The 13,754-nt window shown below is 34.8% G+C and overlaps 3 protein-coding genes across 19 annotated transcripts; 1 reads left to right on the top strand and 2 right to left on the bottom strand.

Annotated features, from left to right (window-relative positions):
• Positions 1-1,068: 1,068 nt before the first annotated feature.
• On the bottom strand, positions 1,069-3,652 carry LOC106297425. The gene is made up of 9 exons (XM_013733663.1): positions 3,467-3,652; positions 2,694-2,952; positions 2,477-2,591; positions 2,307-2,400; positions 2,122-2,237; positions 1,882-1,993; positions 1,650-1,807; positions 1,457-1,577; positions 1,069-1,365 (listed from the first exon to the last, which is right to left on the bottom strand). The coding sequence occupies exons 1-9, from the start codon at positions 3,650-3,652 to the stop codon at positions 1,069-1,071; spliced, it is 1,458 nt and encodes a 485-aa protein (XP_013589117.1).
• Positions 3,653-4,383: 731 nt separating this feature from the next.
• On the top strand, positions 4,384-7,197 carry LOC106300758 (oligouridylate-binding protein 1B-like). Of its 12 annotated transcripts, none has more exons than XM_013736968.1 (8): positions 4,384-4,569; positions 4,705-4,914; positions 5,171-5,316; positions 5,447-5,515; positions 5,591-5,677; positions 5,753-5,853; positions 5,929-6,790; positions 6,862-7,197. In XM_013736968.1, the coding sequence occupies exons 1-5, from the start codon at positions 4,534-4,536 to the stop codon at positions 5,604-5,606; spliced, it is 477 nt and encodes a 158-aa protein (XP_013592422.1). In that variant the 5' UTR covers positions 4,384-4,533; the 3' UTR covers positions 5,607-5,677; positions 5,753-5,853; positions 5,929-6,790; positions 6,862-7,197. The 12 variants fall into 12 exon arrangements, 4 of the variants coding, with proteins under 4 accessions (XP_013592422.1, XP_013592421.1, XP_013592424.1 ...); XM_013736967.1 differs by having other exon boundaries at positions 5,940-6,790; XM_013736970.1 differs by having other exon boundaries at positions 5,597-5,677; positions 5,940-6,790.
• A 3,140-nt stretch (positions 7,198-10,337) lies between these two features.
• On the bottom strand, positions 10,338-12,056 carry LOC106298728 (E3 ubiquitin-protein ligase RHF1A-like). 6 transcript variants are annotated; one of them, XM_013734872.1, is made up of 5 exons: positions 11,618-12,055; positions 11,303-11,349; positions 11,123-11,211; positions 10,859-10,932; positions 10,338-10,776 (listed from the first exon to the last, which is right to left on the bottom strand). In XM_013734872.1, the coding sequence occupies exons 1-5, from the start codon at positions 11,756-11,758 to the stop codon at positions 10,369-10,371; spliced, it is 759 nt and encodes a 252-aa protein (XP_013590326.1). In that variant the 5' UTR covers positions 11,759-12,055; the 3' UTR covers positions 10,338-10,368. The 6 variants fall into 6 exon arrangements, 3 of the variants coding, with proteins under 3 accessions (XP_013590326.1, XP_013590328.1, XP_013590327.1); XM_013734874.1 differs by having other exon boundaries at positions 10,350-10,712; positions 11,618-12,056; XM_013734873.1 differs by having other exon boundaries at positions 10,351-10,747; positions 11,618-12,056.
• Between the last annotated feature and the right edge of the window lie 1,698 nt (positions 12,057-13,754).

A 13,754-nucleotide genomic window follows, 5' to 3' on the forward strand; every position in this document is an offset into this window, starting at 1 on the left:
AAAAGCATCTTCTACATAGTAGGAAAATCTACATTTGCAAACAATTATAATGATGAAATATATCAATACTAATAATGTTTATATTTGTTTTATTAGAGTTTTAGATTAAAGTATTAAATTAATATATGAATACTAATAATGTTTTTATTCAAAAATGAACTTGTAAATTCAAAATACCTCCTAGAAGTGGAGGGTCTTTGGAGGATGGTTTGACCATGGTGTCGAGGGACAACCGTTCCTTAAACAAAATGAAGAATATTAAAATGTTAGCTAAAGTAAATCCTTACACTTTCTTAGCCGTTCCTTAAACAAAAGAAATAACTTACGCGGAATACTTTTTGAAAAAAAATATTCCACGAATAGATAGGAATGAAAGGCGATGAGTGGCCGGTGAATTTCTTCAAAGTGTGAAACGATGGATCTGTGGTCTTGAGATTAGAATAGTTGATCCTAATTTGACTGAATATGCTTAATGTGCGGGGGAGCAAAACATAGAGAGGCTTAATGTGCGGGGGAGCAAAACATAGAGAGGTGCTTTAGGAACGAATGCAGTAGATCTTTTGCCTTAATGGTAGAATATATTTTTATTTAATTCTAAATGAATGCAGTAGATATTTGGGGCATCAAATATTACAATTGCCTTAATATGCTCTTGGAATGAGAGTTGTACAATGAAAGAAGTTGTGGCCACGTTAGTTTCCTCAGTTTATACCACGTTTAATAATTAACAGCATGGACATAAACCAATCCATGCATGCAAACGGTTCTTAATTACGTATTCATTATGTAAATGCATGCTGATCATACAACTTTAATAAGATAGGAATGAAAACCAAACAACTTTAATATTATAATGCTGACCATTCTTAAATTTAATAACAAAGCTAGGAATGAAAACCAAACAACTTTAATAAGAACACCAAACCATAACGTTTTACCAGTACTAAACTGTCTTACCAAGAAGCAAAAACAAACTGATTAAAGAAAGATAAGTAGACTGTTACTAGGAACCATGATGACTGGGCAGTCTGTACCAGCAACTCATGGAGTGACCAGACTGCATGTGATCTAGCCACTACGCTTGATACGCTTTGCTTTCTTCTGGTCGTCAGTGGCTGAAGTACCACCACCACTGCTCTCAGCTAACTCTGAGTTTTCCACTTCAGTTCCTGGTGGCGCTTCGAGTGGAGGCTTCTTTGGTGGCAAAACTGCCGATGACACAATTTTGGTAGCTGTGAAGGATTGTCGGGAAGAGGTGAAATTGTAGGGGGCCACCTTGATCCTGAATTTCTTAGTCTGTCCGATTGTGTCGATAAAACACTGTGGTAGTGGAACCTCAAGCTCAGCCCCATCTCCACCATTTTCCTATTATAACAAAATTCATTTATCAACTTGGTAGCTCTTTAGGACTAAAATAAGTGTCAAGATTATCATTATTCACCAGAATAACACTTACCTCAACATAAGTGTCGATCAACTCTGTTGCTTTTCTGCCGGTGAGCTCTTTCCCAGCATCTCCGAGGATGATGAAAGTGCACTGCTCCTCATTATCATAGACAAACATCTCCACCCGGTAGCTGTTTAAATGGCAAGTTATTAGTATATACATACATTGTAGAATGGAAACATGTTTGAATGGAGAATCTTACTTGGCTACTGCAGTAGCATTTTCATTCCCGCATGTTGGACAAAGCAGTGTTGTAGGCCCACGGTTTAACTTTTTCTGACAATCCTTGCAGGCAATGTAATACCAGTCAGTACCAAGCTTGACATCATCAATTGTGGCAATGCAGTCAAAGTAGGCAACCTGAAATCACATACCAAAGGTTGTCAGCAACTAAATTCAGGAAATGTTTGATTTTAATAACCAAATGGGATCACCTTTGCAGGCTCACGTTTGATGAAGGCAGCAATCTCACTTATTGTGAGCGTCTCAGCTTTAACCACCTCAACAGAGTTGATCGAAGAAGTTGCACCAGGGTTCATGGTCAACCTTGCAAAAAAAATTTACAACAGGCGATCATCAAGGTTGTTAAAAATGGTGAAATAAAAAATATCTGAACCATAACTGAGTGTAACTGAGTGCGAGTGATTAGTGATAGGGTTATGTAAAATACTAACCAGGTCAAGTATTCCTTGGTAGGGTCGACCTCTTCGTCCAAAAACACTCTTGATGGCGACATTGAACTTAGGCACAATTTCCTTGTCAATACATAAGCAGTTAGTGATAGGGTTATCTAATTGAATTTGAGTGATATGGAGTGTGAGAGATTACCACCAAGTCTCTTAGGATTGACCGTTGTAACCAAGAGAACCGTTGGAGTGGCTGCACATGCGTCAAACTTCACGCGGAAATTCTCTGCAGCCTCGTCCCATAGGTAGACGTTAATCACTGGACCACTGCAGAGTAAGAAATAATAGATGTTTCAATAAGGATCATAAATTAGAAAACAATGGTTGAATTATAGTAGCGTACTCTTTAAGCTGCAAATGAACCATCACTTTCCGAGAAGCAGAGTCGTCCTTGGTGCACAAAACCGAACGCTGATGGAGAGGCTGCCCGTCAACCAGCTTAAGGTGGCCAAAAACATCTACAACACACAGTCACACGCATTGTTACTCACCCGGTTAGAAACAATCAACTGAGAAGCTGTACTGGTTTAAACTTGGTAAGAAAACATCTAAACCCTTACCGTGAAGATCCCCTCTGAGATCGCAGTTGGCTTCAAAATCTGCAAAGGAATGGATTCTGAAGTTCTCTGTCAAAATGCCTTCAATGTCTTCTTCCACCTTCGTCAGCTCAGAGGCGTGTGAGATGCAAATTACCAGCCTCTGATCAGCAACATGGTACATCACCTTGCTGTTGGATGCATAGTAGTTTGTCAGTGTGTAGATGCTCCCACGTTTGAGCTCTTTCTCATATTGGTTGCGACGGCTCTGACCGATGAACCCCTGAGCCAAAGTACCTTACATAACAGAGAGATAATATTGGGTCAGTCGAATATCTAAAAGTCGAGAATGTTATTTGCGTATATATAAAACTATAACCGTTCAAATAGATAGATATAAGGCAACAAAAAACAATCTTTCCAGTTCTCGTATGACTCAAAGCCATGTTTTATATCAACATGATCTCTATCACAGAACTCTCAAACCAATAAATTAAATTTTATTTTTCACTCAGCTAATATAATAGATACATTTATACAACAAACGGTTCAATCTCTATCACACAATCTCTATCACAACATTCTTGACTATCCTCTCAACCCAATCAATCAAGTTTTATTTTTTTCAAGATACGCTACTAATCCTCTCAAACAAATCTTTATCAAGTTTTATTTTTTTCAAGATCCGGTAATATAATTACATCTCAACCCAATAAACCAAGATACGCAAATATAATTCTCTGTTCGTCTAATTCAGAAGCTATCAACGACATTAATAATGAGAGAGGAAGACATACCTCCGCATCGATCATAAGCATCTCGATCCCAAGAATGATGCCAGGTCCTCCTTTGACGTTCTTGCGAGCTTCCCATAAATGAATCAGCCTAAACTGCATGGCGGAATCTCCTGGTCCTGGTGAAACGTGTCGGAAGAGAAGAGGAGAAGAAGCTTCGCCGGTGAGGATTGTGGTTTTCTTAGCCATGATAAAGGTTTGGATTTTACGATCTGAGGGAAAAGGGATAGGTAATGGTTTATATATAGTTTGAGAAGAAGAGAACACAAAGAGGTAGATCTCATCGAGACGGAGGAGAGATGTGGAGGGTCAATAGTCTTCTTGAATGGATGATTTATTGCAGACGTTTCAAGTTCTATCACTTTCACCGGAGGTGTTATGCGGGAGGAGTTGGGGGGAGAGAAAGTGAATCGATGAGGGAGATATCGATTAGGTTACGGGGGAGGCTGGGTTTGATGAGGGAGATATCGATTAGGGTTACGGGGGAGGCTGAGTGTGTTTCCTTGAGACAGAGCTGAGTGAGTTTAGGCTTTTTAGGTTGAGTGAGTGAGTGAGTTGGGCCAGCCCGTTAGTGGGTAAGGCAAAACTGTTTCCAATTCATTGGGTTGAAGCCCAGTCCCATAGTGACAATGCAGATTGATTGGCCAGGATTATTTCTGCACATGTGGCAGTGTTTAGGAAGCTCTATTTTAGTCTCTTTTATATAGTAGTGATAAGATAAGATATAAGAAATACTTGTTTCCCTAAATTTTCTATTTTTATATAAAAAATTTGAGCGAGTTAAAATCAAATAAGTAATAAAAAGTCAATATGAAGCTCTATAAGCTATGCTACCTGAGCAAAAAATTCGCAACCTATCAAATTGCCATCTCATCACAAATAACAAAAAAAAAATCCAAGTCATCACAAATAACAAAAAAATCATTTTACGTCAATTTATTATTTTGCGATCTCTCTTTTCGTTTTGTTCCTCAAATCAATTTTTCCCTTTAATATTCATCTTCTCAATCCTCGGCGGATCTGATTCCGATCTGTGTTTCTCTGTTACTTGATTCGATTACTCTGTTACTATGTTCTTTGTTACTGTTACTTGCTTTGTCCCATCAGTACGTTTAATCTTCCTGCTGCTTTTACGAGCCCGTAGAACGTTACGATTTCTTTGTTTCATCATAGGTTTTTTATTATTAAGCTTTTGTGAGATTGTTTTTGCTGATATTTTGTTTTGATTTGGTTTTTGACAGATCATTAACGATCGAGAGATGGGAAGGTCAAGGGGATTCGGATTCGTGACCTTCAAGGATGAGAAATCAATGAAGGATGCTATTGATGAGATGAACGGAAAGGAGCTCGACGGACGTACCATCACCGTCAACGAGTCTCAGTCTAGAGGAAAGGAAGCGGCGGTGGAGGAGGCCGTGGTGGAGGTGGATACGGTGGCCGTGGAGGTAGCGGTATGACACTTTTAGCTTTTCCGATTTATTAACGATTGATTTATATATAAGATTGTACGATAGCCAAATTAGATTCTCACTTTCTCTCGCTATAAGATTTCTGGATTATGATCTTTATTGGTTTCGACCCCCAAAATCAATGCGTGGAGGGATTCAGATTTGTTATCCTCATGTAATTTTAAGTTAGTTCTCTCATTATTGTATCTTTTCGCATGAACATTGTAATTGAGTTGTTTGTGTGTATGCCTTTTTGTAGATTGTGGATCACTGGATCAACATGGGTTTGCATGGGACAAAATATGGGCAATCGATGACAATCTACCTCCACAAGTTCTTAAAATCATCATTAGTTGATCTTCATCTCAAACCATCAGAAGAGGACTTAAAGCAATGGTCTTACAGGTAAAAGTAAAACCATCATCATCCTTTTATGTTCTTTATCTTTATAGATTCTGAATTTTATGTGTGTGTTTGCTTTTTGAGTTCTGGGTTTCACTTGCTATAGATGCCCACTCAACATTGATTTCTTTAGAAACATCAATGGCAAACCCTTCAGATTCTTATTTGCATATCATACTTACCTCGCTGTCTCAGATATAAGGTAATTTGTACTCTTTATAAAATATATATCATCAGCAAAATATTCTGTGTTTGATGAATCATTCAACGATTGAAGGGTTAGAAACATTTGAGCACTTGGAGAACCTCAGCAAAAAGGAGCTTTTAACAGAACAAGGCGACATCAATAACCTTTAAATCTGAGGTAAAGATGTAATCATTGATAGTGACGAACAAGTATCGTTGGTTAACGCATATCAGAATGTTATTTTTATTTCAGATGGACCGGACTTACCTTGGAGATATCCCAAAATGGTAGCAGTTCTTGATAATGAACGGAAAAGAACACATGTTATTGGAAAAGAATGACTTCTAAACACGGTAAAGAATCATAGAAATTTTTTTTTTTGTTATTACTAGCTCTTCACACGATATGGTTTTCATTAATTATGATAGTGATGATGCAGTTGTATGTAAACCATGGGAAGGTGAATTTAGGGGACGATGAGTACAAAAACATACTTTGTGTGGATGGTTATTACTTTGAAGCCATGAGAAGAATGGACCAGCCAAGCAGTATGCTTTTAATCGCTGTTAAGATCAGTCTCTGCTTTGATCAACTTGAACAACAGAGAAAAGGATTCTGATTCTGTCTGTTTTGGAATCCCATCCTAAAAAAAATCATCCACTACAGAGATCATGCAGAAGAATAAGCTTGATAATGTATTTCACTAAAATCTTATTGCAGGTGCTGGCTTTTTCTTACCAGTCTTACAAGAAAGGCCCAGTTCCAAGAAGCTGAGCTGGAAAAACAGCCAAGCAGCTCAAAGAGGTGTTTACAATCTCTAGCGAAGAAACGACCAGATGTGCGGCAACAAAAAAAGGTTATCATATCTCTTACCGCATAAGTAATTTCAAAGATCAAAATTAGTAATATGCTTTATACAAGTACGAGTGATTTCTTATGACTCCGTTATCAGCATCACTGAAATTATGTAGGTGAAATACATGGCTGAAATATTACCCGTTCGATCAGCTTGAACTGTGAAGTCTCCTCCGTCCCTTGATTCATTTCCTTCCAGTCCAGGCCGCATTGACCGTTATAATATCTTAAACCAACCAAATGGGAACGCGAGCAAAATGGTGTAAATACCACAATGTTTTCTAATTGGACCATTACACATGTACTTGGAAATGGAGAAGCATCGACTGAAGCACATAACAAGAATGAATGGGTTGAGAAAGATGCGCCTGACGTCTACATCATTCTTACAGCCTTAGCCAGTGGTGTTACCGACCTCAAACGTGTCCGTTTCAGGTACAATCATATTTTATTTCCCCTAGAAAAACATCAGTTGTAGTTTTGCTGACTCTTCTATTTTATGACAGCCGAAAAGTGAGAAACAAACGTAATAGTGGTGGCCAGATAACAGAGGAAGAGTCTACGAACAATACAATATACGAATGGTCGACAAAACCAGTACAGAAATGCCTCACTGAGACTCTTTTACCCAACCACTTCTCTGATTTTCCCAAGCCCCCGAGGCATCTGAGTGCAAATATTGGGATATAACATATCTTCTATATATAAAGAGAAAATTTAAAGTTTTGAAAGTGTTTTACGTCTTCTTTCATTGTAGTTTGGGGGCTCTGTGGTTTGTACGTATGTTGATGTCATCACAAATAATATAATGAAAATACACAAAACACCAGTCTTTATGTGAATAGAAGTTCCAAAAAAAAGAGTTTAAATAGCAATGTCATATACTCCGTCTGTTTCTAAATATATGATGTTTTAAAACGTTAATGTTGTTTCAAAATATATGATGTTTGGAAATTTTAGGGTTAATTTTATAATTGGTTGAATGATTTTAAAATTATATCTTTAAAAGTGATTTTTAGAAGAAAGTAGTTTTCTTAATCTTTGTGCACTACGTCAAAACATCATATATTATGAAAGTGAAGGAGTATACTACAAAACGTTTGTTGCTGTAAAATATGTTTTTTAATACTAACAATTCTGATTCCTTATACTAAAATACATCTAAAATTATAGTGATTTGTCAAGTTTAAAACCTACTCACATGGAGTATATCAATATACCAAAATTGGGTTATGGTTTTAGTATTGTCTTATGAAATCAAAGCAATCTGATTACTCAATTAAAAACAGAAAATTATTTCAAACCACCATCCCGTTTTATATAAAAGTATATTGTAGATCAAGTGGTTAAGTAAATCTCTATGGGACAATTAAATATCGCAGTCCAAAGAATATGTAGTCGAAAAATAAAGTTGTGACATCACAAGCATTATATATTAAAGAAAAATAAACACATATTTTTAAAAGTAATGCATTATAATAAACTGATTCAAATTTACAGAGAAACTTTTACTGGCTTCATCATCAACTACACGATTTTACATTTTACTTTGACAACACAAAAAAACATAATCGTGAACTTACATACAAGAGCTGAAGCAAAACATTACACCTACAACTAAAAAGAAAAGCATCAAGAAAATCATACCGAAAAGAACCATTGTTCTTCTCTTTCAATTGTTTAAGAATTTAAACTTACATAGGTTTGTTTTCCACAAGAATTAATAAAAAATATCATAATTAAATACAATTTAGTTCAGAGACACAAATAACCACGAGGAGAACTTGATTCGAATCTTTTCCAAAGATCACCAGAGTGCTTTTCCGCATAACTTGCATTAACGAAGACGGGCTTCAGTCACTTGGCGATGATTCAAGAACCAGACATAGCATCCTCCTTAAAGATGAGTCTCATAAAAGGAATTGCAAGGTTTAAGCTTATCTTGAGTTGGAGTTGAGCGAGCTTGAACCTCCACCGTTGAACAAACGAAACCCGCAACCACCATTGCTTCATCACAACATAAACATTCAGCATGACGACATCACTACGATGAAAATGCAGTTTGATGAGATGTTATGTATCAGTTCGTGCAGCACTACACGAGTTAGTACGACCGTGTGTGATGGGTTTTGTTGGAGTTCGTGTTTTGTGATGAGTATGAGCTTGCTGAGCTTAGAAAAGGAAAGATGATAGTGCCTGAAGACATAACGACGTTTTTCATAAAGAAAAAAAAGAGTTTTCTTGAAGTTAAAGTTTTCCAATAAAGAAATGGAAAGTTGCTTTAAGTGTATTTGGAAGATTTGGAGAACAAGTTAAAGACGTGGAGATCAAGTTCTGGTCTGCTATATAAGGAGGAACGTGTCTTATGAGAAAGCCATATCCTAGAGAAGAAATAGAGAGAGGTTTCTTTGGTGTGTGTTACTGCTTAGTGTCGAAGTATATTTTGAAGCATTGTCTGATGGAGTCTGACGTGGACTTAGTTTGGTGGTGTTGGTGTTGACGCTTTATGTGGTGGAGCCGGCCACTACTTGGAGTTTGTGGTGAGCTTTGTGTGTGCTTGGGTAATTAATTTTGGTGTCACTGGTGTGCGTTGGATGTTAACGTACTTGGTGAAGTATTTTCGAGATGTGGAAGATTGAAACCTAGACTCAGGGCGAGTTTAATTTCATTGTGGTGGTATGTGAAAATTGCATATGTAGAATGAGCTCCATTGCGCGGAATAGTGATCTATGCATGCGTGCTTGATTCATATCTTCATAAATTATTTACTTAGAAAAGAGTGGTAGTAGACACTAGTGTGTGTTGTATTGTACCATATAGCAATTGTATTTGGTTTCATAAAATTGTTGATGTTAAAATATCTAATATCTATTTGGTTTTATTTTTTAATCTACCACAAACAAGATTTCTATTTAGAATGTGATTTATATAATTTTCACTTAGTGTTGATTTCACAAAAAAAAAACCAAATATGTAGTTTTATATGGAAATTTTTTAAAACATTAAGTAGTTCTAATTGAAATTATATTTAGAAAATTTCTCTAAGATAGCACTAAAATATTTTTATCATAAATATAGCACACAATAGCACAATGACCAAAATGCATCATTAAAGAGGTAAGTAGACACTTATACCATTAATGTTAACTAGTCTAGATTTAAGATTTAGGTTTGGAGGATGGGTGGAGTTTTGGGAGGTACTGTTTAGAATGTTTTTTCTTTAATAAAATTTATAATTTAATATAATTTTTTAAAAATAATTTCAAATAGGATTTTTGGATTTCAAAATAAAATTTTGAAAAAATCAAAAAGTTTGAATTGAAAAACATATTATTTAAAAAATAATAAAATTTTTACCTTTTTTTATTCAAATAATTTTTTATATTTATATATGTAGAAAGTAGGGGTAAAAAGATCTTTTACCTCTTTAATGAAAATAGTTTAGTCATTTTCCCCTTTCTGTGCTATTTTGTTAAAAAAACTCATTTGGTGTCTTTTAAGAGAATTTCTCTTATATTTATGTAATTTTAAATATAAAAAAACTTTGTTGGTGTTTTAAGTTAACAACTTTGATTTAGATGATAAATCTTCAATTTAATTGATAGTTAAATTTTTTACAATTTAACTGAACTGGGAAGAGACAGAGTCAACAGCACTATATATCACATTTTCCCCTGATTATATATCACAGCAATATATATCACATTTTTCCTTGACTTCCACGAATTTGGACTCGGGACGGACTCGACGCACCACCTTTCACGGCCAATTCGTCTGTATTCACTACCGTGTATACTCAGCTCAATAAACTCGCCGACTCACTCGAGAAAAAACATAAATAAATAGGAGCCTAAGTCAATGACATGATTACTCAAAGTGGCTTCTGCTACCATGGCGAGTAGAGTGGTACTGAGGATTCGTTCCGAGTCAAACTGTCGCCTCTCATTTTGTAATACATTGCTCTCTTTTTTTGTTGAAAACATGTTAGAGATTCATACCAAATTTTCAAAAATTTACAGAGTTTGTTGCAAGTAATTTATTAGAAGAAGATGAAAACAGACAAGTGTGATGAAACATAGCAGTATTGACAACAAAGAAGATGGAAAACAGACTGAGAGTGAGGTGAGCATCCTTAGTTGGAAAGTGCAATGAAGCAGAATTAGATCTCGAGCATAGAGTGAGCTGTAGACGACGTAGCCGGAATGGAGAGAAGCTTGTCCTTCATTGATCGCTCGCTCCGAAGAGGAAGTTTGTCTGAAAGTCCTGCAGTTATGTTCTCTCCACATATTATACGTGAAGAGTTGTAGTATGAAGATTTTTTCACTGGCCGATGATGGGTTGATGTCTAGCTGGTTCCCTATGAATATTTTCCACAATCCAACCGTGAAAGGGCTGTGGAAGAAGATGGGATTATGTGCTATCTGTACATAGAGCATAGCTTCCCGAGACCGTCAACTTGTTAAACATTTATATGTTTTTAAAAACTGAACGAAAGATACTGACCTTGGAGAAGTTGGAGATGCATTCTTTCTTTTCATTCTCCACCATGTCTAGTTCACGTCTCAGGACTTGATGAACTGTATACAAAAGAAAAAAATATATTATTATAGTAAACATGGTAATACTCTGGTTTCCAAAATATATATATATATATTACATTCATTGGTTCACCTGATTGATACAATCTTTTGCACCGTTAAAGTTGGAGTCTTTTAGCATCTAAACCACAGATTTTTGTTACAGGGATTAGAGTTTGACAAAGGGAACCTGATGAAGCAAGTAAGTAAATGGTCCTAGCAGGATCTTTGAGGACAAACAGTTGCCAGCAAATAGAACACTCTCTGCTCCTCTGTGACCTATGTAAACCCAAATTACAAATCATTCACTAATAAATATTCAACTCTAAACTGAGATAAATAAGATGAAAAAAGGATAGAATGTGAGGACCATTCAATGTCGCGCTTAAGGTGATATTCATGCTTGCAACTTGTAACCTGAAAAAGAAAAACCAATCAGAATATGACACATTGGAATATGGGTAAAATAACAACATTGGCATTGTTATAATCATCCCTTTTGATGCTTTCAAGGATGGTTCAAGAACAAATGAGCAAGTTCAGAATCCGCCAAAAGAAATAGCACAGAGATAATCAAACAATCTAGGACAAGAGTTAAAGCAAAATCCAATAATCCCAAATTTCAAGATTTGAAGGCAAAGGGAGAAGGAGATGATAAAACCCATGATCGAATATAGAATCTTACAGTGGCGGTTCTGGAAAGTGAAAGGCACGAGACAGATGCCGCAAGCGTCATCATCATAATGTTTGAGAGGAAGAAAGTGATGAATTTACTGAAGCTAAGGTCGGTGTAGCTTCTTGGAGCATTTAAGGAAAAAAATATCATTTCCCTCTAACATTCCTCTATTTTTGCCTCTATTTTAAATATCTCTATTATAGAGATAGGTCGGAGATGGTCTTAATCATGGAAGAAAGAAGGGTGAATAAATGAGACGGAGTGGGAGGAAAAGGTGGGTGTAGTTTAATGATTGGATTAATGGTGGAGTTAAAGAGAGAGAAAAACGTTTCAATTTTTTTTAATCAGAAATCATGGCCATCTAAATCTGAATGTTTACGGGGCTGAGTAACAAAGAGAATGCGCTAAGAAAACCCTAAAAGAAATCTGGGGCGGAGATATAATAATGGGCTCAACCAAATAAAACAAAGAAAACTTTCAGGCTTTCGAAATAGACGAGTCCATATAAATTCATTAACGAAACAAAAGCTGCAGATTCAGGAGCTGCCACATGTCGTAATTAGGAACAACCTCTGCTGAGCTGGCGCAAGGAAGAGAGCCACAAGCTAACTTTATTATAACTAGATCATTTTTCCGCGCTACGCGTGGATAATATACTTTTTTTTTCACATTTTATCACATGCAAATTATCATCTTAATTTAAGATTAATTGTGTTTATTTGATCATCAATTGCAACTTTCTATTTTTACTTTCATGGTAAATCTTTTGTATAAATGAGGAAATTTAGTTTTAAAATTTTATTTCTCGTTTTAAAATTTTATTTATATTAGTCTCAAATAAGTTTCTATTATATGAAATGAAAAAAAGTAACCTGACTTTCACAGTAAAATTAGGAAGATAGTTTGAATTACTTTTCTTTTATTATGTTTGGCAAACTTTACTTCTGTATAAGATTTGAAACATTTTAAGGATCAAAATTTCATATAAGTAAAACACATCAGAACAAAAAAATTTGTTCAATAATGCACATGCATTTATTATTATTGTTTTACGTAAATTTTTTAAAATCGATGATTGATAACCATTTAAAATTTGTCTATGCATTATTAAATCGTAAAAATATTAAATTATAAAATAATATTAATATTTATTGGAAGTGATGTAGTAATACTATTGTTAGTGACCAATAATTTAAATATAGAAAAATTATTGATCTGTACTTTGATATTTTTTAGAAAAATTATTTATTCACCTACCAATAAAAGTCTGCGAGCTCATATTCAGTAGTTGAAAAAAAAGAAACAAAATAATAAGAATTCGCCAAATTATAATATGTTTTTAAAATAAAAAAAAAGTAAAAATAAATAAAAATAGTACAAATTTTTTTAACCATTGTTAACGCAGTCATCAAAACAATAAACCCTAAATCCTAAACTTTAAACCCTAAAAACTAAACCTTAAATTTTTGGGTAAATTCTAAACCCTTGGGTAAACCCTTAATCTTTGGGTAAACCCTAAATCCTTGGGTAAACTCTAAACCCTTGGGTAAACCCTAAACTATAGGGTAAATCTTAAATCCTAGGGTTTAGGGCTAAGATTAGAGTTTTAATGACGGCGTTTAGGATTTATTGTTTAGTGTTTATGATTTAGAGTTTATGATTTACCCAATGGTTTAAGGTTTAATGGTTAGACTTTAGGATTTAGTGTAATTTTATTGACAGCTTTAATAATGTTTTAAAAAAAAAAACTCATTTTTTGCAGCTAATACTATTTTTTAATTTATTTTTACTTTTTTTTATTTAAAAAACACAATACAACTTAGCAAATTTTTGTTAATTTGCTTTTTCTAAAAAAATTAAATATGATATGACATGCTATAATTGGCTGGTAAACCTACGCCTTCTGGGTAAACCAAAAAAAAAACTTTTCTTAGAATGCGTAGATGTTGTTTTTGTAAATTTGTTCTAATATAATTTTGATAACATTATAGTAAATAAGTCTTATTTGGCGTTGGAGTTATGTAAATTGAAACACAATTATGGATAAACTGTTTTCTAATTAAATACAACGCATATTAGTGTATGAACCAAAATTTCTTTTGAAAAAATAAATTTAAATATATGGAAGGAATAAACATTAGAAGCT

Source organism: Brassica oleracea, chromosome C6, assembly GCF_000695525.1.
Source record: "Brassica oleracea var. oleracea cultivar TO1000 chromosome C6, BOL, whole genome shotgun sequence".
NCBI classification, from domain to species: domain Eukaryota; kingdom Viridiplantae; phylum Streptophyta; class Magnoliopsida; order Brassicales; family Brassicaceae; genus Brassica; species Brassica oleracea.